This window comes from Dendrobates tinctorius, unplaced genomic scaffold (assembly GCF_039654945.1).
Source record: "Dendrobates tinctorius isolate UK_male_01 unplaced genomic scaffold, ASM3965494v1 ptg000041l, whole genome shotgun sequence".
Taxonomy (NCBI): domain Eukaryota; kingdom Metazoa; phylum Chordata; class Amphibia; order Anura; family Dendrobatidae; genus Dendrobates; species Dendrobates tinctorius.
Window position 1 is genome coordinate 884,514 of NW_027361709.1, and position 14,485 is coordinate 898,998.

General features: G+C 40.9%; 1 protein-coding gene across 4 annotated transcripts in view; it reads right to left on the reverse strand.

The window, feature by feature from the left end:
- RAD18 (RAD18 E3 ubiquitin protein ligase) overlaps positions 1-14,485 on the reverse strand; it is a 281,611-nt gene that overhangs the window by 162,432 nt on the left and 104,694 nt on the right. For all 4 annotated transcript variants that reach the window (XM_073574946.1, XM_073574947.1, XM_073574945.1 and 1 more), the window contains exon 8: positions 1,634-1,704. In XM_073574946.1, the coding sequence (XP_073431047.1) occupies positions 1,634-1,704 (71 nt within the window). The remainder of the gene's footprint in view (positions 1-1,633; positions 1,705-14,485) is intronic.

The following is a 14,485-nucleotide window of genomic DNA, read 5'->3' on the forward strand; positions in this document are numbered from 1 at the left end:
AGGTTAGGTTAATGTGTTGAGGCGATAGGCCAGTCTGAATAAATGCGTTTTCAGGGCACGCTTAAAATTGTGGGGATTGGGGACTAATCGTATTGACCTGGGAAGTGCATTCCAAAGAATTGGCGCGGCACGTGTAAAGTCTTGGAGACGGGAGTGGGAGGTTCTGACTATTGAGGATACTAACCTCAGGTCATCAGCAGAACGGAGGGCGCGGGTAGGGTGGTATACTGAAACAAGGGAGGAGATGTAGGGTGGTGCTGAGCCATGGAGTGCTTTGTGGGTGAGGGTAATAAGTTTATACTGAATTCTTGGGTGGATGGGTAGCCAGTGTAATGACTGGCACAAGGTAGAGGCATCGGTGTAACGATTGGTGAGGAATATGATCCTGGCTGCAGCATTCAAGACAGATTGGAGAGGGGAGAGTTTGGTAAGAGGGAGACCGATTAGAAGAGAGTTACAATAGTCGAGACGAGAATGAATAAGAGAAACAGTAAGAGTTTTTGCAGAGTCAAAAGTAAGAAAAGGTCGAATTCTAGAAATGTTTTTGAGGTGCAGATAACAAGAGCGAGCCAGTGATCGAATGTGGGGGGCAAAGGAAAGCTCGGAATCAAGTATGACCCCAAGACAGCGGGCATGTTGCTGGGGAGTAATAGTGGAACCACTATTGCCATATTATAGGGACAGTGGTGGTCCTCAAGGACGATCCCAGGGGCACCAAAGGTGAACCAATGAACACCATCCGAATCTGATGTCTGGATCAGTTCAAACACTAAACAAAAACGGAAATCCCCCCCCCCCCCCCACAGGCTAGTCACTGCGCTAACCCAATATTACTGATCCTCCTCACCAGTATTATTTAGAATATATAAAACAAGCCAATTGCAAGGTACATGGACATGAAAAGAAACACATCTGACACAGATTGTAGAAATCCTTCTTATGAATTGCTCCATTTTTAGCTGAGAACCAACAGAAAAGGCAGGGCTTGACCCCCGAGACGCAGGGCTAGACCCCCGAGACGCAGGGCTAGACCCCCGAGACGCAGGGCTAGACCCCCGAGACGCAGGGCTAGACCCCGATTGGTCTAATAAAAAAAGACAGTGCTCAACAACGGAAGGGAGGATTAAAAAAAAGTGGGTCAATCAAAAAGGAGGGGCTTAGTCTAAGAGGAAAGGCCTAATCAAAATGTGAAGGCTCAATAAAAAAAAGAGGCTCAATCATAAAGGAGAGGCTCAAACATGAATGACTTCATTGAAGAGGAGTGGTTTAATCAAAGAGAAAAAGCTGACACTATATCCTTTTGCAAGCAAAATAGCAGGGAGGAGATGGGATGCGGATGATATTCTTACAATTGTTGCAGCTTTTAATGTAATATAGAGTCAAATAAAATTCAAGGTAAAGAGGAGATTAAATGAGCAAATGTTAGGATATTTCTCTGTCTTTAATGTTTCTTTAAAAGAACAATAGTCCATATTTCTGAAAGCAATTTTTGCCTGATCATCCAAACCTGCCCCGGCCACACTGCTCCCAGACTACAGGAATTTTGTCCCATGTGAAAGTAACAGCGACGAATCTGAGGAATATCATGTAAGAAATTGACAAGACATTGGCGGCCGCAGTCTCTTATACTCACATTTTCCTGCTTTGTCCCCAGAGCGGAGCGAACCTTCTCATTTTTCTCGATTTCAGTAACAATTTCTGCAGCTACAAAAACAAAAATAAAACCTGTTAGAAAGTAAAAACACCAGGGTGCAAGTGTCCGAGGCGCACAACATCCGGAGCTTGGCTCCTGTACAGTGAGCGCTCGCTCAATATCTGACCTTCAGAAGTCTATTTAGTATAATGAACGGCTTGTTATTCAATTAGTGAAAACTAGCGGGAAGTTTTCTATCCTCCCAGCAGAGTGCCAAACAAAGCGATGAAATACTGCAGAGCTTTTACTAGAAATCAAATTCTTACAGAAACTCACAGAATACTTCCCAGTAAAAAAAACAAAACACGTGTCAGTCTTTCCTGCTATGAAACAAATCTGCTGATTACAAAATTACATTCAGTATTATTGCTATAGCGCTAATATACACCGCAATACTGTACAACATAAAGGGACGTGCAGAACCAATATCACACATTCCGACACGAGGACTGATAGCCCGAGATTGTGAGAATACAGGTGGCAGAAGAGGTGAGAAGTCTCTGGAGTGTACGGGGCAGCCATCTTTATAATATATGAGTGCATTTATCTAAAGCCCGTGAACCGGTCACCCGGCACTATCTGTACATGTCCAGATAGGAAATGACTGTGTGCGTGATGTGTGTGGGAAGACATGATAGAAATTTTTATAATCAGAGGGATTATGAAAAAAGTTAGTGTTTTGCAACCATCCTTAAAAACTGTAGGCTGACAATTCGATTTAGACGGATTTTCAAAGGTAGCACAATTCAGAGAATTGGTGCAGCACGAGAAATATCTCAGGAGAAGGAAGATTTTTTTTTATTATTATTTTTTCGTGCCGTGCAAACTTGATGGATGAACGATCTGTAGGAAGATGGATCTTGTGCCGCCTCGATAGGTCCACCTGGGTCTTCTTCGCCATTATCTTGATAGTATCAAGCCATCGGTTTTCTGATCTTCCTCTTCGATTTGTTTCTTCTATGCTTCCGACCAGGATGTCCTTCTGCAGTGATAACTCTTTGCGTATGATGTGTAGGCAAGTCGTAGCTTGGTGATCCATGCTTCCAGTGACATGTCTGGCTTTATTAGCTCTTCTTGCAATCCATGGTATCGATAACATCCTTCAAGCACATTTCGAAGGTGTCAATTCTTCTCTCGTTTCTTTTATCATCCACAAAAGACAGCAGTGTGATGTGTGAATTACGGAAAAGGTATTACATCATTAGCAGAAAAGACAGCAGAAAGGGGGAGAAGTATTTAACTATTGCATCGACAGGCAGCAAAGGGACCAGTGGAAGGGCAGAGGTTTCGCCATGAACGGCGAAACGGAGCGGCAGCACAATGACCGGCGAGACGCATAGGCAGCCGTGTGCTTCTAGTACAGCCTGATGACAACTCATTTTCACACCAATACAACTCTCACATGGTTATCACCAAACTTTAACACTCCTCCAAATTTAAAATCTACCATATTCTGCAGGAAAGATGTATATCTTTGTACCGTGTTAGCCAGTAGACAGAAAAATATTCAGAATTGAGAGTCCTTAGTGGTTGATACCTTTTAATGGCTAACTGAAAAGATGGTAACACAAGATGTTACCATCTTTTCAGTTAACCATTAAAAGGAATCAACCACTAAGGAATCTCAATTCTGAATATTTTACCATATTCTGCAGTGACACATCCCCCCTGCCTTACTGCCATCTAACTAGGAGGATTTGTCACCTTAAAATGTAGAGATTTTTAATATGGCGCCCTTACAGTTCCCACACAAGGCACCAATGAGCTTTCCCAGACAACCAAAGAGCAGAGTTGACTTACTAATGAGTCAATGTGGGAATAACGGGCACAAGAGAGCAGATCTGTTCCTGAGGATCCTTGGAAAGCTGGGGACGGACAACCCTAATGAGAGGTGGAAATATTCCGCTTTGGTTGTCACACAACTTTCTAATAAACTGTAAGACTTTTTTTTACTTCCATGGATTTTCTCTTTGGATTTAGACAATTCCTTTCCATCCGGGAGATGAGGTTTTGTCTTTCTGCTTTTTAAAATCTGCAGACTAAAAGTCTCAGCCCGCAGATCATTTCCCACAGTGTCCCGGGCATCCCGTGCTGCAGTAATAGGCGCAGAGCAACAAAGCCTCGCCCGAAACCATTATCCTAAATAGAAAACATCTGCAAATTAATTTCTCAAAATTTATACAACCTGACTTATTGGCCCAATGTAGACAATTACCGCCAAAATGATCTGAAACTATTTACAAGCATTTTCTACCAAGAAACAATAACAAAAAAAATACAATTATTGATGTACCTCATAGATTTTAATAAGCGGAAAAAAACAAATATCAGTTTTAATTTTTTTTTCCTTACAGGAATCCTAAAATCATTGCATTGTACGGACTGCGGCTCATGACACGTGAGATATAAGACAGGACGCCAGATTCTGCAACACTTTCCAATAGCCGCCGTACATCACGGCCTCTGCAGGATGTCTGCAGTAATCTGAACACAAGCGAATGGGGCAGAATCTTAAGTCGGACCACGGAAATCTGCAAACCAGATGTAGATGATGGGGACGGTAGTGGAGACTTCTGTGACGACTTAGTGGAGTCTAAAAAAAAATGAAAGGATAAAAAGAAAAGCACAGTTCACAGCAATAAAAGAAATCTGAAGCAATGGTGTGAACATTAGGTTCCTACACCCCTGTAGATGCCTCACTACAGCTCAGGACGAGCACAAACATTTTACTTACACTTCAGTCAATATTACAATGATTTTATCAAAGGAATGTGAGATATTCATCAAGGAAAAATCAGGAATAAAAAATGCAAATTCTACACTGAGCTGTAATCCTGATCACATCAATGTATGAACAATGTATCAGAGAAGGCAGAAAGATGAGAGAGGCACAAACTAGCAGCACAGATCTTATCAAAGTAATTGACAGGGCTGCCTACACCGATACATTGTAACAAGCAACTCAGCTGTAAGAACAACTCGTATGTCCATCCTGAACAACTACAGTCACTGACCGCAAGCAGAGAACTGGAATGTGCGAGAAATTATATACTAACATAATATGCAAGCGAGATATGAGTACAAGATATACTGTAAGGGGTGAAACGTAATGTGTGTACACGAAAAATAGTGAGTGCAGCTCTGGAGTATAATACAGGCTGCAACTCCGGATCAGTAATGTATGTACACAGTGACTGCACCAGCAGAATAGTGAGTGCAGCTCTGGAGTATAATACAGGATGCTACTCAGGATCAGTAATGTATGTACACAGTGACTGCACCAGCAGAATAGTGAGTGCAGCTCTGGAGTATAATACAGGCTGCAACTCAGGGTCAGTAATGTATGTACACAGTGACTGCACCAGCAGAACAGTGAGTGCAGCTCTGGAGTATAATACAGGATGTAACTCAGGGTCAGTATTGTAATGTATATACACAGTGACTTCACCAGCAGAATAGTGAGTGCAGCTCTGGAGTATAATACAGGATGTAACTCAGGTTCAGTAATGTAATGTATGTACACAGTGACTGCACCAGCAGAATAGTGAGTGCAGCTAAGGAGTATAATACAGGATGTAACTCAGGTTCAGTAATGTAATGTATGTACACAGTGACTGCACCAGCAGAATATCGAGTGCAGTTCTGGAATATAATACAGGATGTAACTCAGGATCAGTAATGTAATGTATGTACACAGTGACTGCACCAGCAAAATAGTGAGTGCAACTCAGGAGTATAATACAGGATGTAACTCAGGATCAGTAATGTAATGTAATGTATGTACACCGTGACTGCACCAGCAGAATAGTGAGTGCAGCTCTGGGGTATAATACATGATGTAACTCAGGATCAGTAATGTAATGTATGTACACAGTGACTGCACCAGCAGAATAGTGAGTGCAGCTCTGGGGTATAATACATGATTTAACTCAGGATCAGAACAGGATAAATAATCACTTAAGAAATTTGTACCTTTTTCGTCACTTATCACTGTGTTGAACCCTTTTTTTGTATGACAGTATGATAAGAAATTTATACATGGAAAGAACCTTCAAGAGTGTCGCTGTATACTGTATGCACCAGCAGAATAGCGAGCGCAGCTCTGGGGTATTATACAGGATTAGTACAGTACTGATCAGGAATATTGAATACATTATTATTGATCCTGAGTTACATCCTGTATTATACTCCAGAGCTGCACTCACTATTCTGCTGGTGCAGTCAGTGTACATACATTACATTACTGATCCTGAGTTACATCCTGTATTATACTCCAGAGCTGCACTCACTATTCTGCAGGTGCAGTCGCTGTGTACATACATTACATTACTGATCCTGAGTTACATCCTGTATTATACCCCAGAGCTGCACTCACTATTCTGCTGGTGCAGTCACTGTGTACATACATTACTGATCCTGAGTTACCTCCTGTATTATACTCCAGAGCTACACTCACTATTCTGCTGGTGCAGTCACTGTGTACATACATTACATTACTGATCCTGAGTTACATCCTGTATTATACTCCAGAGCTGCACTCACTACTCTGCTGGTGCAGTCACTGTGTACATACATTACATTACTGATCCCGAGTTACACCCTGTATTATACCCCAGAGCTGCACTCACTATTCTGCTGCTGCAGTCACTGTGTACATACATTACATTACTGATCCTGAGTTACATCCTGTATTATACTCCAGAGCTGCACTCACTATTCTGCTGGTGCAGTCACTGTGTACATACATTACTGATCCTGAGTTACCTCCTGTATTATACTCCAGAGCTACACTCACTATTCTGCTGGTGCAGTCACTGTGTACATACATTACTGATCCTGAGTTACATCCTGTATTACATTCCAGAGCTGCACTCTCTATTCTGCTGTTGCAGTCACTGTGAACATATTATAATAATTATCATGCACTGATTACTAGATGTGCTGAAAGGCTTTTGCTCCATGTCGCTTTCAACTAAGCCGGGATTTAAGAATAAACCAAAACAAATCTTAGCGCATCTTTGGACGTGACTAGAGTGGACTCAATACATTAGATTTCATTGAACATTTTCTGTAAATATAGTGGAGTTTCCCTTTAAGAATCCTCGGCTTCATTACCTGATGTCAGTGTTTTGCAGATCTAGGAACCTTAATAAAGTCTTCTTGTAACAAATATTTACCACTTAACACTTAGTAATAATTAATTGGGTACGATGCTGCGGATCTCGCCGTCTCACACATGCAGCGCTTCCAAGCATAATAATTTATTTCTTATATCCAATCCGCCTCTCGATACCAGGGGTTTCATTTCCGCTGTCAGGCGCAATGCCCACACTAGGGCTGGCTTTACATAGTCTCCCTTATTTTAAGATGTCGCTAATAATATCTCCAATATAACATCTGCCTCAAAGAGCGGACAAAGGAAGAAAAGAAGTCACCAACTGAGGGACTGAGCGGTCAAAGTAAGAATACAAGTTTCCGACAAATCCATTACCAAGAAAGTATGTTAACCCATAAATGACTAGAGTGTATGGGAAACAAGGAAAAAGGACAACAAATTTCTGAAAGGAGAAACACTCTTGATAGTTGTCTGTGTCATACAGCAACAACGAGCTGCAAACCCCGAAAAAAAGGGGTGAAAGGAAAATACAAACACTTTACATTCATCCTAAACTAATTCTTTCAAAATCAATTGACATATTAAATATTTGATTTTACAGTACATAGAAGTGAGAATATTGTACATAGGAGGCAGTATTATAGCAGTTATATTCTTGTACATAGGAGGCAGTATTATAGTAGTTATATCCTTGTACATAGGGGGCAGTATTATAGTAGTTATATTCTTGTATATAGGGGCAGTATTATAGTAGTTATATTCTTGTACATAGGAGGCAGTATTATAGTTATATTCTTGTATATAGGGGCAGTATTATAGTAGTTATATTCTTGTATATAGGGGCAGTATTATAGTAGTTATATTCTTGTACATAGGGGGCAGTATTATAGTAGTTATATTCTTGTACATAGGGGCAGTATTATAGTAGTTATATTCTTGTACATAGGAGGCAGTATTATAGTAGTTATATTCTTGTACATAGGAGGCAGTATTATAGTTATATTCTTGTACATAGCAGCAGTATTATAGTAGTTATATTCTTGTACATAGGGGCAGTATTATAGTAGTTATATTCTTGTACATAGGGGCAGTATTATAGTAGTTATATTCTTGTATATAGGAGCAGTATTATAGTAGTTACAGTATATTCTTGTACATAGGGGGTAGTATTATAGTAGTTATATCCTTGTACATAGGGGCAGTATTATAGTAGTTATATTCTTGTACATAGGAGGCAGTATTATAGTTATATTCTTGTACATATGGAGCAGTATTATAGTAGTTATATCCTTGTACATAGGGGCAGTATTATAGTAGTTATATTATTGTATATAGGGGGCAGTATTATAGTAGTTATATTCTTGTATATAGGGAGCAGTATTATAGTAGTTATATTCTTGTACATAGGGGCAGTATTATAGTAGTTATATTCTTGTACATATGGAGCAGTATTATAGTAGTTATATTCTTGTACATAGGGGCAGTATTATAGTAGTTATATTCTTGTACATAGGGGCAGTATTATAGTAGTTATATTCTTGCACATATGGAGCAGTATTATAGTAGTTATATTCTTGTACATAGGGGGCAGTATTATAGTAGTTATATTCTTGTACATAGGAGCAGTATTATAGTAGTTATATTCTTGTATATAGGGGACGTATTATAGTAGTTATATTCTTGTATATAGGGGACAGTATTATAGTAGTTATATCCTTGTACATAGGGGCAGTATTATAGTTATATTCTTGTACATAGGGAGCAGTATTATAGTAGTTATATTCTTGTACATAGGAGGCAGTATTATAGCAGTTATATTCTTGTACATAGGAGCAGTATTATAGTAGTTATATTCTTGTATATAGGGAGCAGGGTTATATTCTTGTACATAGGAGCAGTATTATAGTAGTTATATTCTTGTACATAGGGGCAGTATTATAGTAGTTATATTCTTGTACATAGGGGGTAGTGTTATATACTTGTACAAAGGGGGGAGTATTTCATCATACTATGGCTGGTTCCCCACATTCATGAAAAACAGGCTGTTATTGTAGAGGGAGACCTGACCGACTACTGGGTCTGTGCGATAACTGCACCTTATATGCCCTTGAACCAGTTCGCTGTGGCCAGGTTCACTATTCAGTTGGGCCCGATCTCCCAATAAGTCAATGATCCATGTTCGGTTGCTCTTTATACCGTTCTGACCATCTATTAGACAGTATGACTAACTGCTCTAATTCACTTGTGCGGATCTTTTGGACGGAGTGATTGCAATTTTATTGGATATGACTAAACAGATTGAGCTAAACATGCAGCCAAATGCTTTGTTTTCTTCCAGCTTAAATACATTACTACTGTGCTTGTATAATAAAATGCTTTTTCTAAGTGGTAACACAATAATATAAAGTAATATGTTGCCGCCGGCTTCCCGCAGGAGCACATCTACATAAAACGATTTTCCTAAAACTTCTGCATAAAAGATCTGTTTGAGGGATTAAAGAGTTCTGTACAAACGCTGATAGTCATGGAGGTGAAACCACCCAGCAAAGAGCGCCAGAGATGGAGGGCCGCCCTTGGGGATTCCTTCCACATTTACAGCACATTATAAGTGACCCCCGGTTGCTTTTACTGGCACTGAACTCGGCCACATCATTTTCTAGAGAAATATACAAATGACTATTTATTCCAATAGATTCCAAGAAAAACAAAAACAAGCCAGAAAATGACAGAACAGGACAGGGAAGGTGTCCGTTCACATCAGTTCTTGTCCCAAGAGATCACAAACAAATCTCTGCCCAGTAAACAGAAGGAAAACCACAGGAATAGCGGGAGGATTGACGAACTCCAGGCCTGATAGGACTGTAAGGTAAGTCCCAGGAAAAGTCGTCACATCTCCATATGATAAGAGCGGGTCTGACTGTAGAAGCCCCAAAATATCCTGAGATCCAGGCTGCGAAATGCACCAAAGGAATAGATCAGCGGATGCAATAATTCATCTATGGGGGCCTGCCGGAGAAAGCAGAACGCCCGACTCCATCCCGCCAGGCACGGAGCTCCGTTCTGTTTATGGGTATCCAACCGGTGCTCCGAATTAGCAGCGCTTATATGCGTTGTTCACCTAAAAAGCATTTTAAAATATTTCACCATTTGGCTTTTACAGGTTTTTTGTTTCTCTGCAAATGCAAAAATCCTTTTCAGTCAGTGGCATGTTATATGTGTCATATGATTATTGCCGGAGAACAAGAACGAGAAAAATGCTTTTTAAGCCCCAATTATAGGCACTTAAGTATAAAAAAAAAAATTGACGTCAATGGATTTGCAAAGTGCATTACCCCCTTACAGTTTGTAGCTTACCCTCATCCCATGTAAGCTATTTTTCCTCCACTTCTTACAAGAGCTGCAAGTCTGAAGTGACCTTATAGCAATATAATTTGCTGAAAAACAAGAACGAAAAAAAATAGGTCCCAATGCAGGAGTATCGACAAAAAAAAATGCAATTCCACATTGTTTTTTGGGGGATTTCGCTATTCTGCATGTCGTAAAAGTGACCTGGTAACGGGATTCTTTAGATCAGGGCAATTCTGGTAATTAGTGATGATCGCTAGCACTCGTTACTAGAGTTAGGTAACAGGATGAAGATGGCTTCTTTGGCATTCACTAGGCTCCCATCTGTCATCAGCACCTCGAGATTGTATGCAGACGGGCCAACGGCGGTCCGTAATTGGCACCGACACCAATCAGAACCACAACACTGCCGCTGTCAGCAGGACGGCAGCATCTAAATGGTTAAACAGCAGCAGTCGGTGCTCATTCATGTCCCAGCTGAGAAGATGCAGGCTCCGGCATTCACCGTGAGTGGTGCAGGCTCCATTCAGCTGCATCTGACATGTGATACACAGTCATCGCCCAAAGTGTTGGTACCCTTGAATTTGTTCCAGAAAATGAAGTATTTCTTCTAGACAATTATTGCAATTCCACACGTTTTGTTATACATGTTTATTTCCTTTGTGTTTATTGGAAAAACACAAAACAGAGAAAAAAAAAAAAAAGGAGAAATCGGTCATAATGTTATACAAAACCTAAAAAATGGGCCGGACAAAATTGTTGGCCTCCTCAACTGCACCTTTCGGAATAAATAACTGCAATCAATCGCTTTCTATAACCAACAGGCTTATTACTCCTCTCAGCCGGGATCTTGGACTCTTCTTCTTACAATCTGCCCCAGGTCTCTCATATGTGAAGGCGTCTTCTCCCTAAAGCAATTGTAATATCTCTCCACAGGTGATCAATGGGATTTAGATCCGGACTCATTGCTGACACTTCATAACTCTCCAGCGCTTTCTATCTATCCATTACCGAGGGCTTCTTGATGTTTTGAGCCAATGACCTACTAGAAGACACATGACCTAGAACGCAAACTCAGCTTTCTGACACTGGGCATTACATGGTCACCCAAAATCCTTTGGAAATCTTCAGATTTCATGATGCTTTGCACACAGTCAAGACACCCAGTGTCAGAGACAGCAAAACAACCCCAATACATCTCAGCCTCCACCATATTTGACTGTAGGTACTGTGTTCTTTTCTTTGTAGGCCTCATTCTGTTTTTGGTAAAACAGTAGAATGATGTGTTTTACCAAAAAGTTCTATCTTGGTCTCATCTGTCCACAAGGAGCTTTCCCAAAAAGACTTTAGCTTACTGACGTACATTTTGGCTAACTGCAGTCTGGCTTTTTTACGTCTCTGCCAGCAGTCGGTCACCCAGGGTCTCATGTCTCATAGCGTTTCATTTCATTCACATGTTGAAGATGACACTGATGCACCCTGAGCCTGTACGACTGCTTAAATTTCTTCTGAACTTGATTGGGGCTGCTTATCCAGCGTTACAACCTTTATCCATTTTTCACTGCCGTCCAGCAACATTAGCTGCAGTGCCATGGGTTGTAAACTTCTTGATTATGTTGTGCACCGAGGACAAAGGAACATAAAGATCTCTGGAGATGGACCTGAAAAACAAATTTGTTGAAAAATATCAACAAATCTCCAGGTTACAAGTCCTCAGGCCATTCTTTTCTCCTCTTTCTGTTCTCCATGCTTAGTGTGGCACACGCAGACACACAATGCAAAGACTGAGCCAACTTCTCCCCTTTTTACCTGGTTTCAGGTGTGATTTTCATATTGCCCACACTCGTTACTTGCCACAGGTGAGTTTGAATGAGAATCACACCCTGGAAACAAAGTTGTTTACTCACAATTTTGTAAACTTTTGATTTTCTGCTGTCTCCACTAGCAAATGACAAATCCTACGGTTCATCCTCCATGTCTGGGCCAAGTGAAAATTGCGAGAAACGCAAAAATAATTGGATGCAGTGCGATTTACTTACAGTTGTGGCCAAAAGTATTGACACCTCAGCAATTCTGTCAGATAATACTCAGTTTCTTCCTGAAAATGATTGCAAACACAAATTCTTTGGTATTGTTATCTTCATTTAATTTGTCTTAAATGAAAAAACACAAAAGAGAATGAAACAAAAAGCAGAACATTGATCATTTCACACAAAACTCCAAAAATGGGCCAGACAAAAGTATTGACACCCTCAGCCTAATACTTGGTTGCACAATCTTTAGCCAAAATAACTGCGACCAACCGCTTCCAGTAACCATCAATGAGTTTCTTACAATGCTCTGCTGGAATTTTAGACCATTCTTCTTTGGCAAACTGCTCCAGGTCCCTGATATTTGAAGGGTGCCTTCTCCAAACTGCCATTTTTAGATCTCTCCACAGGTGTTCTATGGGATTCAGGTCTGGACTCATTGCTGGCCACCTTAAAAGTCTCCAGTGCTTTCTCTCAAACCATTTTCTAGTGCTTTTTGAAGTGTGTTTTGGGTCATTGTCCTGCTGGAAGACCCATGACCTCTGAGGGAGACCCAGCTTTCACACACTGTGCCCTACATTATGCTGCAAAATTTGTTGGTAGTCTTCAGACTTCATAATGCCATGCACACGGTCAAGCAGTCCAGTGCCAGAGGCAGCAAAGCAACCCCAAAACATCAGGGAACCTCCGCCATGTTTGACTGTAGGGACAGTGTTCTTTTCTTTGAATGCCTCTTTTTTTCTCCTGTAAACTCTATGTTGATGCCTTTGACCAAAAAGCTCTACTTTTGTCTCATCTGACCAGAGAACATTCTTCCAAAACGTTTTAGGCTTTTTAAGGTAAGTTTTGGCAAACTCCAGCCTGGCATTTTTATGTCTCGGGGTAAGAAGTAGGGTCTTCCTGGGTCTCCTACCATACAGTCCCTTTTCATTCAGACGCCGACGGATAGTACGGGTTGACACTGTTGTACCCTCGGACTGCAGGGCAGCTTGAACTTGCTTGGATGTTAGTCGAGGTTCTTTATCCAACATCCGCACAATCTTGCGTTGAAATCTCTTGTCAATTTTTCTTTTCCGTCCACATCTAGGGAGGTTAGCCACAGTGCCATGGGCTTTAAACTTCTTGATGACACTGCGCACGGTAGACACAGGAACATTCAGGTCTTTGGAGATGGACTTGTAGCCTTGAGATTGCGCATGCTTCCTCAGAATTTGGTTTCTCAAGTCCTCAGACAGTTCTTTGGCCTTCTTTCTTTTCTCCATGCTCAATGTGGTACACACAAGGACACAGGACAGAGGTTGAGTCAACTTTAATCCATGTGAACTGGCTGCAAGTGTGATTTAGTTATTGCCAACACCTGTTAGGTGCCACAGGTAAGTTACAGGTGCTGTTAATTACACAAAATAGAGAAGCATCACATGATTTTTCGAACAGTGCCAATACTTTTGTCCACCCTCTTTTTTTATGTTTGGTGTGGAATTATATCCAATTTGGCTTTAGGACAATTCTTTTTGTGTTTTTTCATTTAAGACAAATTAAATAGAGATAATAACAACAAAGAATTTGTGTTTGCAATCATTTTCAGGAAGAAACTGAGTATTATCTGACAGAACTGCAGGGGTGTCAATACTTTTGGCCACAACTGTACATCTCCGCTTTGTGCCTGGCATATAACACATAAATGATCCCTCGCCCCCATTTATCGACTATGACTTGTGCCATGAAAAAGACGAGCAGATAAAAGTAAAGGCTGAGCGTATGGAAGAGCAATAATAAAGCGCTCGGGCTGAGGCGTGACGTCGACCTTTCTTCTAATTTGGGCTGTCGCTAACCGACAACGCAGTTCTGGTGGAAAACAACAAGGAAAGTAAATAACGAGGAGTATTAATATTTACTGAAATGGACTTATTATTTCATTGCCTTTGAGACCGGGGCCCCGAAAGAAAACTTTCACATGGGAAAAAATAAACAAAAACAAAACAATTGCATTAATTAGTGAATGAACCACGTCGTTAACAATTGGTCTCAGTGATTGCTAATGAGAAGTCAGGAAGCGGTGGGGGAAGAGAGCAAAGACAGGGAAGTGACCCCAGTGAGCTGAGCAATAGGGGCTCCGGACCACCGAATGAGTCACACACATCACTGGCAGGATCTGGTGTTAGCCGAGGACATGGGACTGCGCACAATCCCCAGGGATGGGAGATGCGTCAACCCAAAAAATAAAATCATCTTTACTGTAAGTGAGAATCGTCACATTTACTGTTACTGACGAAATGTCTTGTAATAAGAATAAGACCAGTA